The 24,720-nt window shown below is 39.6% G+C and overlaps 1 protein-coding gene across 5 annotated transcripts in view; it reads left to right on the plus strand.

The window, feature by feature from the left end:
• Window positions 1–23,160, plus strand: part of exoc2 (exocyst complex component 2) — a 265,211-nt gene extending 242,051 nt beyond the window's left edge. For all 5 annotated transcript variants that reach the window (XM_063069708.1, XM_063069706.1, XM_063069705.1 and 2 more), the window contains 5 exons: window positions 2,732–2,787; window positions 10,121–10,243; window positions 15,960–16,021; window positions 16,878–16,937; window positions 21,122–23,160. In XM_063069708.1, coding sequence (XP_062925778.1) covers window positions 2,732–2,787; window positions 10,121–10,243; window positions 15,960–16,021; window positions 16,878–16,937; window positions 21,122–21,215 — 395 coding nt within the window. In that variant the 3' untranslated portion in view covers window positions 21,216–23,160. The remainder of the gene's footprint in view (window positions 1–2,731; window positions 2,788–10,120; window positions 10,244–15,959; window positions 16,022–16,877; window positions 16,938–21,121) is intronic.
• The last annotated feature ends 1,560 nt before the right edge of the window (window positions 23,161–24,720 follow it).

Raw genomic sequence — 24,720 nt, forward strand, 5'->3', positions numbered from 1 at the left:
GAGGTCATTGAGTGGAGCTGTGTGTCAATGAATTTGATAATTTGGTGTGAAAACTTGAGGCCTGCACTAAAGAAGGATGTTCACTGTTGGGGAGATCAGGGCCGTAGTAGAAGTGTGAACAATGTCAGCTTTTACTCCTTATTCTGTTCCACTGATGATGTTGACGATAGTTACTCCTGTGCTTGTACTTAGGCACTCATTTAGAATTGGTAATGTACACTTTGGCAGTGGTCAAAGTTGCTCTGGGGTTTGTTTGAGTAGTGTGAAGGACTTTATGCAACTTTGCTTCACAAATGTTAACATTAAGGATGTTTCGTGTCCTGAAATTGTCAAAATAGAAAGCTGGGACAGTGTATTTGATTGGGTTTTTATGCAGTGCCCATTTGCATTAAACTTAACATCTAAGATGAACTTTTCCAGAAACTGAGTTATGCAGAGCAAAGAAAGCATCTGTTGCTTCCAGGGTCAACTCAATTTCCTGGTTCAGCAATGTAGCACCATTGCCCCATGGTGAACTCTCTTTTGAGTTACGTGTAGAAATAATTAATGGTATATAAAAGCAAAATAAATATATATAAAATGTATGATACATGTAGATACAGGTATCAGGTATCCAAAAACCACCCAAATTTAGATTGACACTTAAAGAAAATCATTTTGTAATATTCATTTTGTTATTGATCTGGTGAGCTGCAGTGAAAGTAGTTGAGACAGGTACAGTAACAATTTTCAAACAACTTTTGGATCAGTAACTGAGGGATATGTGGGCACAATGGTCAACATGGGCAAGTTAGGCTGAAGGGCCGATTTCCATGCTGTTGCTAACTTTGCAATTCCTCGTTGTTCCTTCCACTCTGCATTGACTATGTTACAAATTCTTACCTTCAGTAAATAATGATATAAAATACTCACTTAATGTCTCTGCTGCTTACTTTGACTCCAAACACAAATTCCATCCATTATCCTTAAGTGGACTACCCTCTCCTTAGTTGACTTTTTTTTCTTATCTTAAGAATAAAATCACCTGGGATTCTCGCCATGGTCTTCCTAAACATTTGCTTGAGCGTTTTCTTGCCATGTTTATATTTTGGAAGAGCATTCTAAACCTGTTGTTTTTTTTTCCTGGCTAAGTTCAAAGATTCAAAGTACATTTATTATCAAAGAATGCATAAATTGTACAGCCTTGAGATTTGTCTGCTTACAGGCAGCCACAAAGCAAGAAACCCGTTTAAAAAAAAAATAAAATAAATTTAAATGAAGATCAACTTCTAATGCGCAGAGAAAGAAAAAGCACAAATCATGCAACCAATAGAAATGAGCAACAACAACAGCATTCAGAACCAAATTCAGTCTTTGGATTCAAATCCCCAGAGTAGGCGCAAAACCTCTGTATTCAGTTCATCATATTAGCATGACAATTGTTGTAAAGTTCAAAGGGAGCAGCCTCACAGGCTCAGTGTCACAGAGAGAGGAGCCTCCAGTCTAACTGAGCTGGAGTTTAACTTGTCCGAACAGCAAATTATACCTTGCATTAGGACCTATGTCTTGCCGCAGTGAATTGCTCCACACCTAGAACACACTGCCCAAAATTCGCTTTGGGCCTAGATTTCGCTGCTGAAGAAGCCGTTCTCAACCTCTCCAAATTGGCTCGGCACCTAGAGCAATCCAATCTTGCCCAATTGCATGTGGCCAAGTGGTTAAGGCGTTCGTCTAGTGATCTGAAGGTTGTTAGTTCGAGCCTCAGCTGTGGCGCATGTTTGTGTCCTTGAGCAAGGCACTTAACTACACATTGGTCTAGTGTCTGTGCTAGGAGTGGCGCCCCACACAGACTTCCAATCTGCGCCTTGTAAGGCATGAAAATGCCCGACGCAGGACTCTCATGGTCTGAGTCGACGTTCCCTCCTCAATGTTCCCTCCCTCCCTCCTTTAGTACCAGGAATTCTGTTATAATCAGCTGCAACAAATCTTATGATTGCTGTATTGTATTATGGCTGCAAGAAGGGAAATTCTAAGTATATTTTAAAGTATATACTAGAAATTATTGCATCAGACTTATCACTTATTTTGTGTTGCTGATGACTTGACTATATGTAGTGCTTCCTGAATTCTGTTTCTTTGAAAATATATATGTTGAAGCCAGAAACAGCTATAAAAATATTCACATTAATGGTGATTGCTATTTTAAAAAGAAAATACAGCAAGTTATAACAATGAAATGAAAACCTTTCCATCACTGAGGTCTTTCTCTTGTGACCTAACTAATACAGATTAGTATTATTAGACAATTACATTGAATTAAGTGGTTTGATTAATTTAGGAATCCAATATCATGCAGCTACCTAGGAAAATAGGTGAACCAAATGGCACTTCCTGCCATTCATCTACTTCCATGAAACAGCGTCTTCTGTTCTTGATCAAAATTACTACTGCCACTTGTTCTTTCTTTTCTGAGTCGATATGTATGGAGCAAGTACAGACTTGCTTCTGTGTATTGTAATGCTTTGATGATGGCATTGCCAATGGTCCAGATGGAAATTATTTGCCTTGTCCTTGAGCACAGAGATGAGCAGGAAAGGATGTTTGTTCTCAAATTTTTCAAACAGTTCCACACCTTCATCTCACTTCTGTTTTAGTTGTTTCAATATGTGGGATTAACAAATAATCAAATAATGTAATTAACTATTATAGCTAATAGTATTATACTGAACTTTTTTTTCCTTATTTTTCCTAGGTGTCAGAACTTACTTAAAAGAAGCTTTAGTTAATATCATAGCTGTGCATGCAGAGGTAAGCTTTTAAATTTAATTTCCATGGTTAAATTTGTGTTTTCATCTTGGGTCTAAGTATTTAATAGTTATGCAGAAGCAAGTTCTGAGATGTCATGTAATCTTGTGTCATTGCATTCCGATGATGTGAATCATTTAGACATTTACAATATTTGAAGAGATACCATGTAGTTCATTTGCCTTCACACTGACCATATTTGAGTAGCGTCACATCGGTGACATGTGCTTACCTTACCTGAAGAACAAGGGAACATCAGACAGTGTTCTGTAGTCAGGGTTTATGTACATCATCTCTTTCCTACTGTTCAGCATACGAAAATCAAAATAAGGTGTTACGTACCCTGTAACTGGGTTGCCAAACCAGCAGAAATGGATCACTCAGTTGGAGTCTGGATTACTAGAACTAAGAAAGTTTTATTAAAGAAACAAGCAACACAGTACTCTAATCAAAAGGATAATAAATGCAACAGTTCAGCAATGATAAACACACATGTACACAGAATTAGGATAACAGAATCAATCAAGCTCTATCGTCGTCTAGGGGTAAATGACCAGTTTCAAAGTGACGCAAAGTTCAGTTCAATTGAGTTCAGTTCAGTTCACCGTAATCACTGCCGTGGGAGATGGACAGTGGGGGGAGGGAGAGAGAGAGCAAAACGAATGAATATTCAAACAGCTTCCACACAGACCTTCGATATTCTTCGCGGTCAGCTTTCGGGCGAGCCCTTTATGATGTCTTCTGAGGTCACCGACCGTGACCCCTCCGTTTCCAGATACGATCGTTTCTCTGCGGTGAACCTGGCACCCAGGCAAGGGCGGACACACACCAGGTTGCCACTAATCGTGCCTTTCCACCCTGTGCGTCTATGGCTTGGTCCCGCGACCAGCCCTCCAAAACTTCCCACCGACTTATGGGAGGCGCACCGCTTCCAGGGTCTCGTTACCTCGTGGTGTCGTGTGTGTCTTGCCTTAGCGAACCTGTCCCTTTTTATCCCCCTGCTGGGGTATCGCCTGTCCATCACTTCAAACAGTTCAGGGTTCAAAGGGGGAGCCGATCTTGACAGCTCTCCTTCCGTTAAACTCTCCCGTCCCTTCATTAACATCTCCAATGCTGCTCCATTGTTTTCCTTATCTCTCTTTCTCCTGAAGACAGGTGGCAGACCAACTGCTGATCCCACTGGTGCCAGCATAGGACAGCTAACATCTTAATCTATGTGTATTCTCGTCACACCTCCCACCTTTAAGGATTTTTACTGGGGTAAAAATTACAAACATGAATACATTATTTGATACACACAAATATACATCTTTATCAGCTATTTAGCTAATACAGCTAATTTTAAGTTGTCAACACCTGACAGACAGTCAGCTATCCATCACATTTTCTGTTCCTTTTAAATGTGTTATTAATAATCCTTTAGACCAGGCTCCAACTTAGCAAACTTCATAGTGGCCAAAAACACTGATGAACTGCGATCAATGTAACCTCTCATTGGGTTTCGTCCCGGACCACAATAACAAGGGTCGTCCCATTCCGACTTAGTTTTCTCTTGCAAGGGCTTAGTAGGAGGGGGAGGGGTAGTAACCGCAGAGTTATTGCAAAACTTCCTGCAGTACCCCACCATCTCCAAGAGCCTTCTGAGGGCCCTCTTGTCTGTCGGGGTTGGGATATCAGAGATAGCCCTCACTTTAGCTTGCATCGCTGCCAGCTGCCCCTGTGTCACCACAATTCCCAGATAAGTGACCTTCGTGTGGCCGAACTCATTTTTTTCAAGGTTCACTATCAAGCTGGCTTCAGACAGCCGTATTACATCACCAATGCACACCTCTGTGTTCGTCAGCCTTTCGTCACTGAATTACTTATTCTATAGGGATGTTGCTCACTAGGCTGCCCTAGCGTAACAAACACCACCCAACGTCCCAGTTCTTTGCATCGCCTCGGGACAATCAAACACACGTGTGCGAGTCGTTTAATTACTTCTCCTAAAGAGTCGCTTTGTTCGGGGATTAAGGGAGAGACCTTATCAGCAGAGCTGGCCAAAACAATAGCCTTCTCCCATCTGGTCAGTACCATACTCATCTTTTCAAAATGGTTTTTTTCTCTTATCAGGGGGACCCTAGCTTCCTTGATTTCTGCGCTAACACCGACTAAGTTTGTTAGCATATCAAAAGCCTGTGACCGTCTCAGTTCGCGTTTGCCATAATCAATAACATCCTTCCTCCCGTGCAGCCGGTAAACCTCTTTCATGATTCCACCAACTGTTTCCTCCAGCACCGCAAAATGTCCACCGGGGGTACCTTGTGGGCCAGGTTAAAAATCTCATCCCCATAACTCTTTTGCACCACCCCCCATTCCTCATCTGCGGGTACGGTACTTGGTCTCCCTTTCTTCCTTAGCACTTCCTCCTCCACACAATAGCCTACTGGTTCCCTTTTTAATTCTGCGTCAGAGAGAGCTGTCTCCGCCAAAACCATCAGCCCCTCGTCCCGCTCCTGCGCCTGCACAAATTCTTTCCTGGCTAATGCTAAGTCTCTCTCAGCTCCCTCACTACCTCTTGTTTCACTACACTCCTTCTTTTCACTTTCTACCCCCTTCTCGTACAAGGCTGGCAGAAACGTCTCAGCTAAATTTACTCCCGCAGTCCCGTGATGAACCTGTGAGTCCATGGGCGGGGCCTCAATGCTGGCAGCCTGACCTGTCAATCTCACGGCTGGGAACACGATTCCCCCGGCGAGGTCATTACCGAGCAAGACTTCCACGTCTTTCATCGGTAATTCGGGCCTCACCCCGATCGTGACTAGTCCAGAGACCAAGTTGCTTTGTAGGTGTATCTGGTGCAAAGGGACTTCCTCTGTCCCTCCCCCAATACCTTTGACCTTGACCTGCCCAGTCTGGGTCTCTGAGCTAAACTCTAATACACTCTTCAATATCAATGACTGACACGCTCCCATGTCTCTCCAGATCCGCACTGGAACTGGTTTTAACCCCTCCTTCACTGACACCAATCCGGCCGAGATAAACCTCTCGCGCCCTTCCTGAACTTTGGCAGACCTGTCCACTCCTAGCGGTTCGTTTACCAGCTCGATACAGCCAGTCAAAATCGCCGTTTTTCCTTTTCCCGTCTCCTTCTTTGGGGCAAAGCACCTGGATGCAAAGTGTCCGACTTTCCCACAATTATAACAGATGACCCCAGGAGACTTCCTACCAGACTGCTCCCGGTCTACCTTATCCTTCTCACTAGTCCCCAGCTTACTTTCTGACTTTTCTGGCGGACTCTCTCTGCCGTCCTGACTACCCTTCTGGTAGCCTTTACTCGGGGCAAACTTCATTTTATGCGTCAACGCATACTCATCCGCTAACTTAGCAGTTGCAGCTAACGTGGCTGCCTCTTTCTCATCTAGGTAGGGTCTCATACCCTCAGGGACACAACCTTTAAACTGCTTAATCAGGATCAGCTGTAGCAGTCTGTCATAATCCCCATCTACCCCCTTCGAGGCGCACCAACGCTCACAATATGTCTGCATCTCAGGGGCAAACTCTAAATACGTGCAGTCCCACTGCTTCCTCGCATTCCGGAACCTCTGCCGGTATGCCTCCGGGACCAACTCATAAATCCTGAGGATGGCCTCTTTCACCACCTCATACCTCTGGGCATCTTCCGCGGTCAAAGCTGAGTAAGCTTGTTGGGCTTTCCCTTTCAGTACACTCTGAAGCAAAACAGCCCACTTATCCCTCGGCCAGTCCTGACTTGTAGCAACTTTTTCGAAATGGAGAAAGTATCGATCCACATCGGTATCGTCAAATGGGGGAACCAGCCTAACCTCCTGGGTTGCCCAGAACCCTCCATCTTGGTTCGGCACGGGCCCCTGCTCTGCCCTTATCTTTAACTTCTCCAGCTCAAATTCCCTTTCCCTCTGTTTCTCCTCTCGCTCCAACTGTCTCTTTCTCTCTCTCTCCTGCCTTTCTAACTCTTTCTCTTCGTGTTCTAACTGCCGTACCCGGAACTCGTGCTCGAGTCTCAGTTTTTCAAGCTGCACCTGTACCGTGTCTCCAGCAGGTTTTTCAATAGACACCACCTCCAGCTCCCCTTGGGGAAACACACCTTTAGATACATAGTGCTCTACGATAGCTCTGTGTATCTCCTCTCTCCTCATTGTCGACTTCCCCGTGACAAGATTCAACTGTTTGGCCACAGCTGCCAATTCCACTTTCCTGGCATCCTCTAATGCCTCCAAGGTCAGCGCCTTTATAAATTCCTCAACCTCCATTTCTGCTGTTTGTCTTTTCTTTCTTTCGGGAATTTTAACCCAATCAATTTACTCCGTCCCAAATTTAGCGTTCAAAATCGCGGACGAGAACCCCACTTATGTTACGTACCCCATAACTGGGTTGCCAAACCAGCAGAAATGGATCACTGAGTTGGAGTCTGGATTACTAGAACTAAGAAAGTTTTATTAAAGAAACAAGCAACACAGTACTCTAATCAAAAGGATAATAAATGCAACAGTTCAGCAATGATAAACACACATGTACACAGAATTAGGATAACAGGATCAATCAAGCTCTATCGTCGTCTAGGGGTAAATGACCAGTTTCAAAGTGACGCAAAGTTCAGTTCAATTGAGTTCAGTTCAGTTCACTGTAATCACTGCCGTGGGAGATGGACAGTGGGGGGAGGGAGAGAGAGAGCAAAACGAATGAATATTCAAACGGCTTCCACACAGACCTTCGTTATTCTTCACAGTCAGCTTTCGGACGAGCCCTTTGTGACGTCTTCTGAGGTCACCGACCGTGACCCCTCCGTTTCCAGATACGATCGTTTCTCTGCGGTGAACCTGGCACCCAGGCAAGGGCGGACACACACCAGGTTGCCGCTGATCGTGCCTTTCCACCCTGTGCGTCTATGGCTTGGTCCCGCGATCAGCCCTCCAAAACTTCCCACCGACTTATGGGAGGCGCACCGCTTCCAGGGTCTCGTTACCTCGTGGTGTCGTGTGTGTCTTGCCTTAGCGAACCTGTCCCTTTTTATCCCCCTGCTGGGGTATCGCCTGTCCATCACTTCAAACAGTTCAGGGTTCAAAGGGGGAGCCGATCTTGACAGCTCTCCTTCCGTTAAACTCTCCCGTCCCTTCATTAACATCTCCAAATGCTGCTCCATTGTTTTCCTTATCTCTCTTTCTCCTGAAGACAGGTGGCAGACCAACTGCTGATCCCACTGGTGCCAGCACAGGACAGTTAACATCTTAATCTATGTGTATTCTCGTCACAAAGGAAAGCCATGAACGCTGAAGTAATAATCTACCTTTTAAAAAATAGGCATTTTGGCCCTTTGATGGTTCCTAGAGAAATAGTTGAATGTGGTGAAATGATTGTGGATGCCACAACAATTAAAGGATATGTACTTTTATCTTTTGGCTAGATGTCACTACTGTACAAATCATTCAATTAATGTTAATAATCAAATTGCTACACTACTCCATTTGGGAAGTGAGGCAAGTTAAAGTGAAAGTATTGCTGCAATTACAGTGGATTCCAGATGGGCCATTGGTTAATTGGGGCAGTCGTTTATTTGGACCAGCTCTGAAAGAATAAAAGCTAATTGGAAAAAATAGCCGGCCTTCCCTTTGTTTATGCTGCTTAATTGGGACAGGAGACCTTTTCTGACAAATGTCAGTCATGGGCATTGTGTCACTTTTAGACACGACACCATATTTGGAACAAACAGTTTTAAATAGTGTCAGTTGCGTGTGTTTGTTTTCAAAATTTTTTGTCATTGATAGTTAAAAATAACCGGTAAAAAAAAATTCAGAACGGTTTTTTTTTTCCACTGGTTTCAAGCATAGAGATGGCAGAAACAGCTGGGAGTGAAAATGAAACAATTTCACTACTTTAACAAGTTAGAAACTATGAAGAACTTGAAGGTCTTGAACATTACAATGAAAATGAAGATTTAGAGAATGCAATCGTCAAAAGCATTGTATGAAGGCAGTCCATTATCTGCAACAGGTGTCTCTGCTGGTTTTGTTCACTAACAATCATTCAAAAGAACCTGACAGCATCCACTGGAGGAATTCCTCCATCGATAACTATTAGGAACTAATACACAGTTTTTAGCACTGTATTAACATTAGTAGTGTTCTAATTTGCATTGTATTTCATTTAAATACATAATTTGTTACCCAGTTAAACAGCAGTTTGGTTTTTTTTAAATACCTTTAACTATTTCCATGAAACTTCATTAATTGGGGCAGTCGCTTGAATGGTTCAAAATGTACTGATCCCGAATGTGTCCCAATTAACCGGAATACATGTATTTGAAATTTTGCTGAATCAACACCAGGTGTCTTTGAACAATTAAAATTTACTTGACTATTCTTGGAATATGAAATAAAACTGAATAGATTGAGCTTTTTTCTCCAGAATTATAGAAGAATAGTATCATTACAACATAAAGAGAAAATAATTTAGCCCATCACATGAATGGCAACACTTTGAAGAGAAGACTGCTCTGTCCCATTTTCTTGATTTTTCCTCACCCTGTAAATTAATTTTCCTCAATTCAATTAACCTTTGAGATTCAAATTGGTGTATTATTATCATTTACTAAAATGCAGTGAAAAGTTTGTCTTACATACTGCTTATGCATATAAGATCATTACATAGTGCATTGAGGTAGAACAAGGTAAAATGTTAATGGGGTTAGCTTCTCTATGCCTACCAATTCAAATGCATCTGAATCTTGTACTTCTAGCCAGTTACCCTTTCTAGCTTTCATTCTCAGCTTTCCATTCAAACCCTAGAGCTAAAGTATCTTTCCTTGGAATCATTGCATTACTTGTGCATCCTTTCTAAGATTTTTGCATTCTTCCAAAAGTGTAGTATCATAACCTGACACAGGACTCCAGTTACAGACTAACCAATGTTTTATAAAAATACAGTTGAACTTTTCCACTTTATTATTCAATGCCTTCATGAATCCCAAAATCTGAAAAAATTTACTAATTACTGTCTTGATAGATCCTTGTGCTAATGCACGCATGCACCCTTTATTCCTGCACATCCTTTAGAACTACTGCATTTCATTTAACCTGTATTGTTGCTCCTTGTCCTTACTGCCAAGATTCATCACCTCAGACTTCATACTTTGAAGACAAGTAAGAGGTAATTTCATTTCAGCATATGAGATTTTGAGATGGTATGACAAGTATATCTGTCTTTTTATGTAATGGGAATATTTTTACATTTATATGCTCATGTTTTTTAATGAAAAGATCTTTTCTACATTAGATAACCACACATCTCTTTTAACACAATCTATCTGGTAAACATATAGGTGTTTACAATTTCGAAGGAACTTGTCCCGAGAGTTCTTTCACAGATTATAGAGGCCGTTGCTGAAGAAATGAGCCGATTGATGCAATGCGTATCATCCTTTAGTAAAAATGGAGCATTACAGGTTTGAATTTTTAAATCTATTTTGTCTTTAATTCGCATAGGAAGGAAAATATAATCACTGGTTAGTTAGTTGTGGTAACTAATGATATAAACTTTTTTTTAACATGGGAGAAGTTGCAGTGAAGTTGTGTAATTCATTCCTCCAGTTTAGTAAAAACATTGTAAAAGTTGTATGCGAATAAAATAAATGTGATCTGAACTCATCTCTAGAATTACACTGAACAACAAATTTTTTTTGGAAGTGTTGCTTCCTCAGAATTTTTTTTGTTTATGATAGACTGCTTGAAGCTGCACACAAATATAATGTCAGATTACTTGTACCAGGTATGAATTTGGAAAAACAGAAATTAATTTTTTTTTAATATAATGAGTTTAATTTCATAATGGTGCTGATGCTTTGCAATAGTTCAACTGCTAAAAATGTTTTGTTGATTATTTTCATCTGTACTCTATGTCTGAGGCTTATCACTTGTATCCAGCAATATTCAGCCAGCAGTGATGGATTCCAGTTGCCCTGATACCGTTTCTCCATGACCACCATGTCCATGTTTCACTATGCTCATCACTGACAGAGCCAAGATTTGCAGGGAAGAAGACTAAATGGGAATACAGAAAACAAATCTTTAGCGATATGTTGCACTTCATGGTTTTATATACTTGAACCATGTTGTCAACCAGCTGCATGTAGGTTGGTGCTCTGAAGTTGCCACGAAAATTTTCAACATCTTTGAATACCTTCCTTGCAATTTTCTCCAATCACAGTCGAAGTTCTTCAAGTTGCCTGGCATTGATGACCAATGACAAATTTGATTCGTGGACCAACAAAAATGCCTTTCTTAATCCTGGCATCAGTTATTCTGATTTGAAATATGAATTGAAATAACAAATATGGGTGAGTTTTTAAAAATGGTCGTGATAGGGAAATTTCATGGTGGTTTTCATGATCAGCAGCCCAAAATCCATAAGATGCACCCAAAAGTATTCAGGAAGCAAAATCTTTGTTGTCTCATGTTACAGAGCTATTTTGAAGCCTAGAGCTGATTTTCTTTTCTTTTCAGTGCAGTAACATCAGATATTTAATATTGTCAGCTTTTAAGTTCATTCCCAACCCTAGCCTTAAAATCTGTGCAGTTGATCTAAATGAAGTCAGAGTTCCTTCTGTGCTAAATGGGGTGGAAAGTTTTCGCTAAAATGCACTGGTGCAGCTATCATATAGGCGCTTGCACATATCTCAAACAAAATCTTCCAAAAGCGTATGGCATAATATATTTGTACCATTCTATTTCTTTATTTAAATGGAAACAATGGAAAATGTTTTGTTCAGATTACGCAATATTTTTCTACATTTCATCCCTTTTCCCAAGTAAAATCCTCCATTCACTTCTCCTACAATTATAATTACCTTGTAAGCACTGAATTTACTTGCAGCCTAGTTTTCTCCTGTTTGGAAAAAGCAGGAAGATTGGGTACCAAAGCCAATTTCTGCCATGTCAATAGATGTCAGGAGTTGTTGATCAAGCTGTTTTCTCTGCTGTCAGGTGGCGGTACCTCCAATCCAAAGAATGACCACTGATACAACTTCTTCACTTGTTGATTAGAGTCTTGTAATGGCTTTCTGTCCTTCCAATATGGTCATGTAACTAAGGGAAGTCCTGCTTTCAGTGCCATGCTCAGATTCGTTTTGTCTTTTAACTGTTCCTTTTTTTTAGTATCAACACTGTTTTAATAGTTTCATTCTTCAATACTTCATCATTTTAGTAGCGTTCTCAATAATTGATAATCTGATGGCAGTGTCTTTTAAATGATTGTTAAACCGAGATGTTCATTCAAGCCCCCTTTCTGGTAACCCGTGTGAATGGAAATGTCCAGTAGAATGCGCACAATATTTTTACAGTGTCCTTGTTAATATTTGTAAATGTTTATCAGCAATATAATAAAAACTCCTTTCAATCCCCTGTAGAAGTCAGCAGAAGACGTCCAATTTACCATAACAGTGGTTTTAATGTAAAGCAGTTCATGACAGAAATTACTATGCATTGAACTTATCTGATCACATCTCATGTTTTGGCTAGCACACTGAAAGTGACAGTCTCTCTACAAAAAGAAAATCTGAAGCAAAGGTGTCAAATTCAGCAAAAATAGCAGCAAAGTTGATCATTTTGTTCCTGTATTATATGGAAATGGAGTTTGAAATAAATGTATGAAAGCAGTAATGAACAGAATCTTCACACAAGAACTTGTTCACACAAGAACTTGTAAGCTAAATATCAGGTAGAACCCCCCCAAAAATAGTTTCATTTAACAGAAACCTGGGAGCCACACATTGCCTGTTTTCTGGCCCCTTTGAAAATGTGTTGTATACTGCCCCTGTAGATTAATGTATTGTGCATGTATTCAGAAATAGTACCACAGTATCTTTTTAAAAATATAGATCAGTCACAGATATGAGTGATGTCATAACTCTTGGATATCCAGTTGGTGGTGCAATTAATTTGCGCCAGCACTCGACTGTTCCTATGTCACTGTTACATTGATGCCCCACACAGCATCAATCTGTTGTCACATGGCATCAATCTTCTATTTTACAGGTCAGGTGCAGTTATAGTTTGGAGATTTGCAGACTGAACAGTATCAAAGCTGCATATGTGGCATGAATTTAGAAATGAATATGCCTATGAGATATAGCAAATTGCTTTTGTCTTTGATGTCCAACTCTTAGTGATTACAGAATGCAAGTCATTATCTGATAATATTTGCAGTTACCAATTGCAGTTTGAATTAGCGGTACATCTGAGATCTAATATGGATATGAGTTTCAAACTCAAACTTTTAATAACCTGCTTGCAACTGTTTAGCTTATCCGGGAACTTGAAAGACGATAATGGCTTTAACTTTTTTTTTTATTATTGATCTCAGTAGAGGAATAAATTTGGCAGTGATTAAGGCATAGTTGGATATTAGAAACTGAATAACAATTACTTAATGTTATTTTGGTTAACAAAGATATTTTCTTATTTTATTTGTTCTACTTTATGCCTGTTTTATATCAAGTAGGAGAATTGTTGATTGCCGTTCTTAAAACCTTACAAGTAAATGAATGTACACATTTTCACAAGTGCAGCTTTGTACAGTTAATCTGTAATATAAATTTATTCGACTTAAATTGGTGATAAGCTTTCCATTTGATTAAGTTTGCTGATTCCAAATTGCTGAATTCTCCCCAGTTATTCTATTAATATTCTTATTTCATTGTTTGTTAGACATGTAGAACTAATGAATGGAAATGTGCACAGCCAGTTCTGGCCAATGTGTCCTCTGGTTTTCTCTCTTCCTTCACATTATACCTTCTAGTGAAAATTACTGTCCTCTATATTATATAGTCTTTGATTTTGCACCTCCAAGTGGACCATAACCTTGTCATGGTTTGAAAGCTTGTGTGCCTCAATGACCCTGAGAGCTAGGTTGGCTGGAGTCAGGCTTTATGCTTTTGCTCTTAGTCGGGTCTCCCATGCCATACAGGTCAAAGTGTAGAGGCCACACTAAGAGTGGTCCATTGGTCCTCAAGGATTGGGGGTTCTGCTCAGGGCTAGCTACCCTGACTGGTAAAACAAAGTTGTTATGGAAACAGCTATGAAGAATCATTCTAAATCTGAGTGCAGCAATATTCCTGAGTCTCCATCTGGGACTTATATGACTGGCAGTCATGAAGACCAAGAAGAGGCTACTGACATGATGATAGAAGCTCTGAACACCACCAGAGATGGAGGACCTTCATTACTGCCCTGAATGCCAGTGGTGTAATGGGCAGCAAGTTTGATATTGCAGCTAAAATCAAGATCTCTGTTTTAGGAAAACCTAGCTAAAATCTGCACTCTACCTATTACAGCCAGTAGTGATTTCAAAGATTTAAAGTACATGTATTTATCAAAGAATGTATGAATTATACAACTTTGAGATTTGTTTGCTTACAGGCAGCCACAAAGCAAGAAATACAGAAGAACCCAATTAAAAAAAAAATATAAAGACCAAAACCTGTTGCGCAGAGAAAGGGGAAAAACCACACATCACACAAACAGCAGAAGCAAGTAACAATATTCCGAATCAAAATGAGTCCTTGGCTCCGAACCCTGGAGTAGGCCCAAGGTCTCGGTGTCAGTTCGTCAGATTAGCGGGCATGGAGCACAACATTTGGAGCGGTCTTCATAGCTTCAGCACCATTGAGAGAGAGGAGTGAACATCACGGGAGAGCAAGCAAAATGGTCTCTCTCCTCCAATCCTGACGTTCTGTCTTTCCAGTATATCATTTAAATTGTCATCCAAATAGCGTATCATACCTCGCACTAGAACCTAAGCACTGTTGCAGAGAAAGGTTCCAGGCCAAGACCATGCTGCCCGGCAACTCACTCTGGGCGCAGATTTCTCTGCCCAGCCCGAAGACACTTGTGATTTCTCCAAATCAGCTGGGTGTCCAAAGTGATCCAACCTCACACCTGGGCCAGACGTACGGACATTGAAGCTCCTTTGCCTTGACCTCTCCTCTCCGAATGGCTCACTCCATCTGTGTCAATTCTGCAACATAACAGCACGGTTCATTCCTCAAATTTGCTTCGCTTTGCTCACCTCCTCATTGCTTTTGGTGATAACGTACTTCAGGAAGGGTGTTATTAGCAACGCTTTTAGTTGAATTTTTTACCTTTTGAACAGCTAGTGAGCTGTCACATGCGTTCAGTAGCGCCAACTTAAACCAGAAGTACTTATGGCATGCAAATATTTTTCAGTGATGTGTGAATTGTTAAGATGTCCATGTTGAGTTTGATCTTTCATGGAGCTTTATGCTTGCAATAAAGGGATGTAAAATAAGTCCTTATATTTTAACTAGATAAGACTGAAAGAATTTAAGTTTATTTGCCAGCAGGGTGAATTAAAAATGAAGTCAAAGAACTTTAAAGTTGTATGTCAAGCATTGTGTGATAAGTATACAAATTCATTTGTAAAGGCTTGTGCACCATCGGATAATACTCAACAATGCCGAAAATTCCAATTCTTAAGTGTCCTTTTACTTAGAAAGTCACTTATTCCTTTTAAAACAGTAACTTTTATCATATGACATTCCAGTAGCTATTTTAATTGGAAGTCAGGGTAAATGTTGCACTTTATTGCAAGGGGGTTAGATTACAAAAATGAGGAAGTCGTTCTCGTCTTGCTGGCTGATTAAAGCATATATTTGTACCAGAGTCAGTGCAGCATATATTGATACCAGAAGAGATGGTGTCTTAAGAGAAGTGAGAAAACAAATGATTGCCAGCATTTAAAAGAATGATTTCATTGAAAAGGTGATTTCATTGAGATGAGCTACATTCTAGTGATAGATGCTGAGAAGCAGTTGCCTCCAATTGAGCACTCTCAAACCAAGAAGCATTATGCCAGGTCAAAGGATAGCCACTAGGTCTGAGAAGGAAAATAATTTTTCTTAGCTGAAAACCAACTTTAGCCCTTCAGAATTATTTTCCTGCAAAAGGGTTTCACTGCTGTGCCATTACCTTCAAAGTCAAGACTGACAGAATTTTGAACAATGCAAGGATCAAAGCAAGTAAGATGAGTTGCAGAATTAGTCATGATTTTATTCAGTGGTGGAGTCATTTGGCCTGCTCCTGCTTCTGTTTCTTATGTTCTTTAGGCATATTGATCACAATTATAAAATGTGTTTCTTCGTTTAGGCCAAACTGGAAATATGTGCCCTTAGAGATGCTGTTGCTTCGTTCCTGACTCCTGACAGCATGTAAGAAGAAACTTCAGTGTATTATTTCTCTCTCTTTGATTACTTAACTTTCAATAGAGATTTTTTGAAAACGTTCAGTTAATTATACAAGCATTTTTTTTATTTTATTTAGTGGTACAGCATGGTAACAGGCCCTTCTGACCCAATGCACCCACAATGTCCAAATACACCCACGTGACCAATTAACCTACTAACCCAGATACATCTGGGATGTAAGAGGAAACCTTTGTGGTCATGTGTAGAGCATACAAGCTCCTTGCAGCCAGAGGCGGAACCAAACCCGTGTCACTGACACCGTAATAGCGTTATTCTAACTGCCGTCCCCAAGTTATTTTAAAAGTTGAAACTCCAGCATTTTCTGACAAAATTATTCAATGTGCAATGAACTGCACATTTCAGTCAAAAACAAGTAAAGAAAATATTTCTGACGCGTCCATTTGTAGGAGTATAATGAATTTGTGGGCTGCTGTAAGAGATTTATTTATAACTACACTGAAGTATCAGTCGTTCAAGGCAATTGAAGTGATTTTGAATAATAGAGAAGTTCTATCTAAAGTTGCCTGTCTGTACAGATTGTTCAAAATATAGTAAGTTCAAAATTTTTAAAAAATACAATTACAGTACAAGTAAGGGAATTGTTTAACTGATTTTATAGTGGATATTCAGTAAGAATGACTAAGTATCCATATTTTTTCTTTTAGTAAAAGGCAGAATTGAGTAGATTAGTATTTAATCTCAAATGCTGCTTGATTCATGTAGGCACGAATGTTGCCAATAAAATGAACTTTTGAATCTACATTAACAGCTCCATATAGTTTAATATTTACGTGTTTTTAAATCTAACTTTCTCTCTTAGATCTAGCTTTAAGCAGGCCCTTGAAGCATTACCTCAACTTCCCAATGGAGCAGATAAGAAGTAAGTTTCATGAAGATTCTGTGATTACTGTTATTGAAGAGCTTAGGAGGTTAATTTTAAATAAGTGCCAACTGGTGCGTGATGATGATGATCATGGTGGTGATGTACTGCTGTCTGTTTTTGGTTTAAAATTAATAGCAAGTAGATATTTCTAACACAATTGACCAAACTATATATATATATATATATATATATATACATACATACATACATACATACATACATACACACACACACACACACACACACACACACACACACACACATTTAGAGAGAGAGAGACTGAGACTCACTGTGATCACTTTAGCCCTGTGTTTGGTGGTGTCACTCTCTTTGTCCAGCAACTTCAGATAACTAACTGATAGCTTTATAATGACCAAAATAGAATGTTCCCATTAAAGCAAAAAATCAAAATGCATTTCCCAACCATACAAGTTTTGTTTTGACAGCCAAAAACACTATCAGTGACTGGCTAGGTTTCAAGGTGTTGCATAAAGCAGACCTCAGAACTTGAAGCTACAAATGCCAGGTTACTTCTTGCAAAACTCCTTTATCTTGCCATTTCCAGGAGATTTCCTATCAGTTAATTTTGAAAGAAAAATTAAATGAAAACTCCTTACAGATTTGCTCACCAAACTATAATCACAATGACTGGGTTTTAACTGAGTTATCAAAAGGTAGCTGGTTTTAAAAAATATTGAAAAGTGGGAGAAGTGCTATTTGGATAAGCAAACTTCATTTTGTAGTGGGTACTAGTATCATTGAATAAGAAACAACACACCCGATGATTAATAATTTATTGCAGTAGTTATACTTTAGAGTTGATGGTTACTTCCTCAATATTTGTCTGGTTACAGAGCAATACAGCACAGATACAGACCCTTCGGCCTAACCAGAACATGCCAGCCATGATGTCCACGCTGTTTGTCCCCATGTCCTATATTTGGCATATGCCTTTTTACCTGAACCATGCACTTCCTCGGACAGCTCATTCCACATATTCACCAACCTCTGCATGAACATGTTACTTCTTAAATCTCTTGTAATTTTTCTCCTCCACCCACCCCTAAACCTATGCTCCTAGTTTTGGATTCCCCTTCCTTGGTAAAAAGACTTAACATTCACCTAATCTATGCTCTTCATAATTTTATGCCTTTCTATAAAGTCGCCCTTCATTCTCCTACATTACATAAAGATCTAGCCCACCAACTTCTCCCTATAACTTAGGCCCTTTAATACTGGCAACATCCTCGTAAATCTTTTCTGCACTATTCCCAATTTAACCATGCCTTTACTATAACAGGCTGATCACAACTGTACACAATAGAGTAAGTGCGGCCTCTCCAGTGACTTGTTACAGCTATAACATAATGTCCCAACTCCTAAACCCAGTGCCCTGATTTACGAATACCAACTTGCTAAGTACCTTGTTCACTACCCTGTCTACCTTTGATGCCACTTGTATTCCTATGTCCTTCTTTTCCATTACAGACCCTGCTGCCTTACCATTCACGATACATGTGCTGCGCTGGTTTGACTTTCCAAAATGCATCACCTCACACTTACCAGTATTGAAGTACATTTGCCACTCTTTAGTCCACTTTCTTAACTGATCAATATCCCATGTAATTTACAACAACATTCTTTACTGTCAGTAACACTTCCTAATTTTGTGTCATCTGCAAACTTAGTGATCAGGCCTTGTACTGTGCATTCACATCCAACAACCTGTCTCTTAACACCCAGAAGACCAAGGAGATCATTGTGGACTTCAGGCATGCTAGGAGCCACACTCATGTCCCCATCTACATCAACAGAGCTGTAGTGGAGCGTGTATCAAGCTTCAAATTCCTTGGTGTCCACATTTCCGAGGATCTCACCTGGTCCCTGAACTCCTCCATCCTGATCAAAAAGGCACAATAGCGCCTTTATTTCCTGTGGATCATGAAGAGAGCTCACCTCTGTCCCAGGATACTGATGGACTTTTACTGCTGTACCATTGAGAGCATACTTACCAACTACATCTCAGTGTGGTAAGGCAGTTGTCCTGTATCGGACCGCAAAGCATTCCAGCGTGTGGTGAAAACTGCCCAGCAGATTATCAGCATCCAATTGCCCACCATTGAGAACATCTACCATAAACGCTGCCTGGGCAGGGCGAAAAGCATTATCAAGGATGCATCTCACCTTTTTACTCTCCTCCCATCTGGTAGGCACTACAGGAGCCTTTGCTCCTGCACCAGTAGGCACAGGAAGAGCTTCTTCCCTGAGGCTATGACCCTGCCAAACCTCACATCACAGCGCTAAGCAGTATTGCATCCATATTGTACTGTCTCAGTACTTTTATATTTGTGTGTTATAGCACTTACTTTTTATTCGCAGTTATTTTGTAAATAACACTATTCTTTGCATTTCATTGGCTTTGTATCTGTACTTGGCACAATGACAATAAAGTTGAATCTAATCTAAATCATGTATATAAAGAATGAATATCAAGGATTTCAAAAACCCAAACCTTCTGGTCACTGGCTTCCATTCTGAGGAATAAAACCTTCAGCCACCGTAGTCTACCTCCTACTTCTAAGCCATAACCAGCTCTCCCTGGATTCCATGGAGCCTAACCTTCTAGACCCACCTACCATATGGGCCTTTGTCCAATAGGCAATATCCACAGCCCTACCCTCATCTACCCTTACTCCCTCAAAAAACTTAAAGATTTATCAAACTCAACTTACCATGCACAAAGCCATGCTGACTCCTCCTAATCAGACTATCCAAATGCTGGTAGATTATCCTTCATAATTTCTTCCAGTAACCTCTCCACCTCTAGCCTGAAGTTTCCTGGTTTATACTTGCTACACTTCTTAAACAACAAAACAACATTAGCCACTTTCCAGTCTTCAGGAAATTCAGCAGTGGCTAACTATGAAGCAGGTAACTCTACGAGGGCCTCCACAATTTCTGCTCTAACCTTCCACATTTAGAAGGTGCACTGGGTAATTATCCACCTTAATATGCTGTAAGGCTGCAAATCTCTCTTCCTTAGTAATATTACTGTCCTCCAAAACACACCCCCCCAGTTTCCATTATCTCCTGAGCAATGAAGTAAACACCAAGGAGATAGATCTGTTAAAAATCCCACCCAACTCTCTAAGCTCAAAGCTCTGCTGATTCTAAGGAGACCTACTCTCTCCACCCTTTTACTCTAAATTTGGATTTTCCTTAACTTTACCTGCCAGATCTCATACCCTCTCTTTGTCCTCCTGCTTTCCTTCATATGCACTCTTTATCTTTTTATCAAGGGATTCAGTCACCCTGACCTCCTCAACCCATTTTTTCCCTTGACTGGAGCCTAAATACCTCGTCAGCCAGGATTGCCTAAATTTACCAGTTTACCCTTTATCTTAACAGGAGAGATTTCCCCTGGACTCTTGATATACCACTCTTTAAAAATCTCTTAAATGATGCTTTGAGAGGTAATAATTTCTGTTCAAAAGTGTGCAATACAGGTCAGAAGTAATTTTGTAGCCTTAAAGTAAGGAAACAATACTTCCAATTCAATGTGATTGCCACACAATCAAAATGGAATCTCTTTCAAATATTGAGTCAGGGAAACAAAGTTCACTTGGAATTTGATTACCTTGTAGCAAATGTTGTGAATTCACTGAACATATGGTTTAAAAATTAATTTCAAAAAGGGCAAAACTGTGACCAAATGAGGTTACTAAAACCTAAGGCAAAATCACGTTGGACCAGTTCCCCAGCCTGAATAGCTATGCATTGATGGTCCGCAGCCACACTTAAATAAGCTAGATGTGAAGACCCAGTCTTAGTGGCCTTCCCAATCCCCACATTCATCCATGAATGAGTTCCATGAATCCATGTGGACGCAATGCACATCTTTCTAATTAGATTTTAGTTATATTTAAGTGTCCTGTTCATAATTAAGAAAATAATGTTTCTATCCATGAATGATGAGCATTAGAAATGGAGGAAAACTTGCATCAAATGGCTGTAATAATTGTTAATTAAACTGAAAGACTAATTGATTAAAATATCCATTGTCAACATTAATTACTTTTAATAAGTTAATGATAATTGTCTGTCTATTAGAACATCCATGAAAGTAAAATGTAGTGCCATGGTCAGGTGTGGAATACACACTAATTGCGTTTTCATTTTAGGTTACTTGAAGAGCTCCTGAACAAATTCAAGAGCAGCATGCACTTACAGCTCACTTGCTTTCAACCTTCCTCACGAAGCATGGTGAAGACATAATGCTGACAATATCTAAGGGATGCAAATGCCTAATATGAAACTAAGTATCATAGCTTGAGAATTTTTAAAAAGTTGTACATTAAATATGTGCCTGCTAAGCCACAAAATTATTTCTTAAAAAGGCTGAAAATCAAAGCATACTGTTGTTTTGTTGATGTTTGTCAAGCACATTTAGCAAAGTTAGAAGCTTATGTTAGTAATTTAACTTGGTAGCACCTGGTGCTCTAACCCTATTTGTAAAATCTTTAAATACATTTCAAGTTGCATGTCATTTTCATAAGGAAAAAAACATTAAAAAGAGGATTAAACACTTTAAACTCAGTATTAGTGTTTCAAGTAAACATTATTCTTCAGAAATGTTAAGTGATGTACCTAAGTACACAGTTTTTGTGCATTTCCTTCCCAGCATTCAATTTAGAAGCAAGAATTGAGAACACCATGACACTTCATGCAAAATACATAATCTGAGTGTATTTACCACTAACTTGTGAAAGTTTGAAGATATGTACCAGAAGGGCATGTTCCAAATCTGGAATTATTAATTGTTATTTATGTATTGCAAGTGAATAAATACAATACAGCAACTTAATTCTGTTTCAAAGCTTGGGACATATTTTTTTAATTCCTAAAATTATAATTTTAAGGCTGTAATTTATTGCAGTCAGGGCAGTATAAGAAGTGATATGATCAAAGTCTCATCCGTGATCAAGCATTAAATGGGAATATCCCATAGTGATAACAGATTTAATGCTGTAATTTTGTTTAATCTGGTCTTTAAAATTATAATGGGCCTTCCAAGCAATGTAAGGAAAAGCTATTCCTACTTAGCTTTGGCTTCAGTTGCTGGAGAATTTGCTAGAGAAATGCCAAAAACATTTGTGCCAGAACATGTCCTGCTCCACCATAGGCAAAGATAAAAGCAAATCCAATAATGCCATTACTTTTAAAAAGCTAGGTAAAGATTTTGAAAAGAAAGGAAGTAAAATGATTCAAAAGACAAAAGAGAAAGTTTAGGGAACAAACTAAAATGGATCATTTTCAGTCTGCGACCCGACATCAATATAGGGGACAGATTTGCCTTCTGTGCTGTATATTGTATAAATCTTAGAAACAGAATCATAACCTAAATAACAGTTAATGTCAATACAGGGGACAGATTTGCCTTCTGTGCTGTATATTGTATAAATCTTAGAAACAGAATCATAACCTAAATAACAGTTAATGTATGGAATAAAAGTAATCATGGAAAAATTTCCAGCCATTAATGTTTCCATAAAACATAGGAGCAGAATTAGATCACTTGGTCCATTGAGTCTGCTCCATAAGCAATGCTTCATCAATGTGCAGTTTATACTGAAAGCCATTAGTTTTATTGACAAAGACAGGCTAACTGTTATGAGACATCCCACCTCTCCCGGAAGATCCAGGAGTCTCCCGCATATTAATAGTGGCTCCCTGATGCCCGCAAATTATATACAATATCACGGAAATCAATTTTTTGAGAGCGAGCGAGAGAAAGCAAGCGAGAGCGCGCGAGCGACCACGAGAGAGAGAGCGAGAGCGCGCCATGGCAGAGTGTTCCAAAAAAAAATATAAAACGTACAGTACGTCACCCCAGACTACACTAAAGTGTACCCCTGCCTAATAGGGGTCAACAATAATGACAGTGTTGCTCGCTGCACTGTTTGCAACAGTGACTTATCTATTGCCCATGGTGGGTTAAGACTGTAAAAGACATGTTGAGGTGAGTTTAACAGGTGTCATTCATTCATTAGCATAGCTAACGTTATTTAAACTAGCTGACTAGCTGCTCAGGAGCTACTCTATTGCAGACATCCCACCTCTCCCGGAAGTCTCCCGCAAATTGATGGTGCTCCCTCCCTGAAATGAGTTTTTGCAGGGTGGGATGTCTGTGTTGTGGAATTAGTTTGTGCTGCTAACATTCGATTAAAGTGTGTGGTATCATAATTCACAGTGGTTTCAAGGCTTTTTTTTTGTCTTTAATGGATAAGTTTCCACAAAGTTAACTATAATCTCTTCAGTCATCACTTGAGAATACTCCGGACGTGTACCTGTCATCAGCTGTTTGTAGAACCATTTGTCTGACCTGCTGAGCTGGCCAGAGATACACTTGTTTGCCTTTCACTTCATGTTGGCACGTGGAAGCACTTTGTTCTTCATTTTTCTGCCTCACCACTTAATTTTCATCAATGATGGTATATGCCTTTGGTGTAATCTTACTAACTGCTTCATGGCCCAACTGTCTAGAATTCAGGTTTCACATTCATAAAGTGTAGAGAGCAGAAATGCTCTGCACACCCACAGATTATCTTGATAGCAGCCTTTAATCTTGGAGTGAATGATGTTGCTTTACTTGTAACTCTTTGCACCTGGGTAAAATCTGCCAGATGTATAAAAATTACGGGGGTGGATACTGAAGGACGAGTAATCAAGTTCATGCAGATCCACAGTATCTAATATAAACTGGAGCACAGCACATGTAGTTAAGTTATTCTGAATCCAGTTATAACATTGTATCCACCCAACTATGTCAAAAAATAACTCAAGTATGTTTCGCTCACAAAAATAAATAAATCCAATCCAGGAAATTTACCATCCAGTCAGTCTACTTTCAATCATCTTCAGAATGATAGGAGATCTAGAGATTGATTTCAAGAAACATTTACTCATCAGTAACCTGCTTGCTAAAGCTCAGTTTGTTTGTTGGCAGAAGCACTTTGTTTTAGAATTTATTTCAAAATGATCCAGAATGAGGTGGAAGTAGAATACATCTGACAACAGTACCGTATTTGACCTAAGTGTGGCTTCAAGAAGCCTTAGTAAAAGCGATGTCAAGTGACATCAAGGGGAAGAGAACTCTTGATACCCCGTCATGCCTTGCATGTGAAAGATGGTTGTTCTTGGAGATCAGTAGTCCTTGGACATTGTTTTCTGAGTTCCTCAAGGTGATATCTGAGGCCTAATCATGTTAAGCTGGCTCATGTTGACCTTCCTCACATAAAAATGCCAGATGTGGCAATCTTAACTGATTATCTCATAATGTTCAACTTCATTTACAACTCCTTGAAGCAGTCATGCATCAGAAAGATCTACAAAACATTTTTCTAACCACCTGCACTTGATATTCAAAGGTATTACTTAAATACATCCCAGACCATCAATTTTATGCGAGTCACCATTGACCAAACTACATCAAGCTGCACAGATACTGTGATTACAATAGAGGTTCAGCACACTGAATCCTGGGAAAAGAGGACTTGCAGATGAAGAAATTTTATGATGATTAGGCTTATATTAACCAGAGATTAGAAGAATGAGAAGATCAATGTGGAAACAATTAAAAATTCTGATGGGACTAGACAGACTAAATCCAGGAAGGATATGTCCAGTGGTGGGAAGGACCAGAACTAGTAACTGTAACCCAGAGGTATGAAAAAGGCACCTAGGACTGGCATGGATGAAATTTCTTCATCCAATAAGTGAT

This window comes from Mobula hypostoma, chromosome 17 (genome assembly GCF_963921235.1).
Source record: "Mobula hypostoma chromosome 17, sMobHyp1.1, whole genome shotgun sequence".
NCBI lineage: Eukaryota > Metazoa > Chordata > Chondrichthyes > Myliobatiformes > Myliobatidae > Mobula > Mobula hypostoma.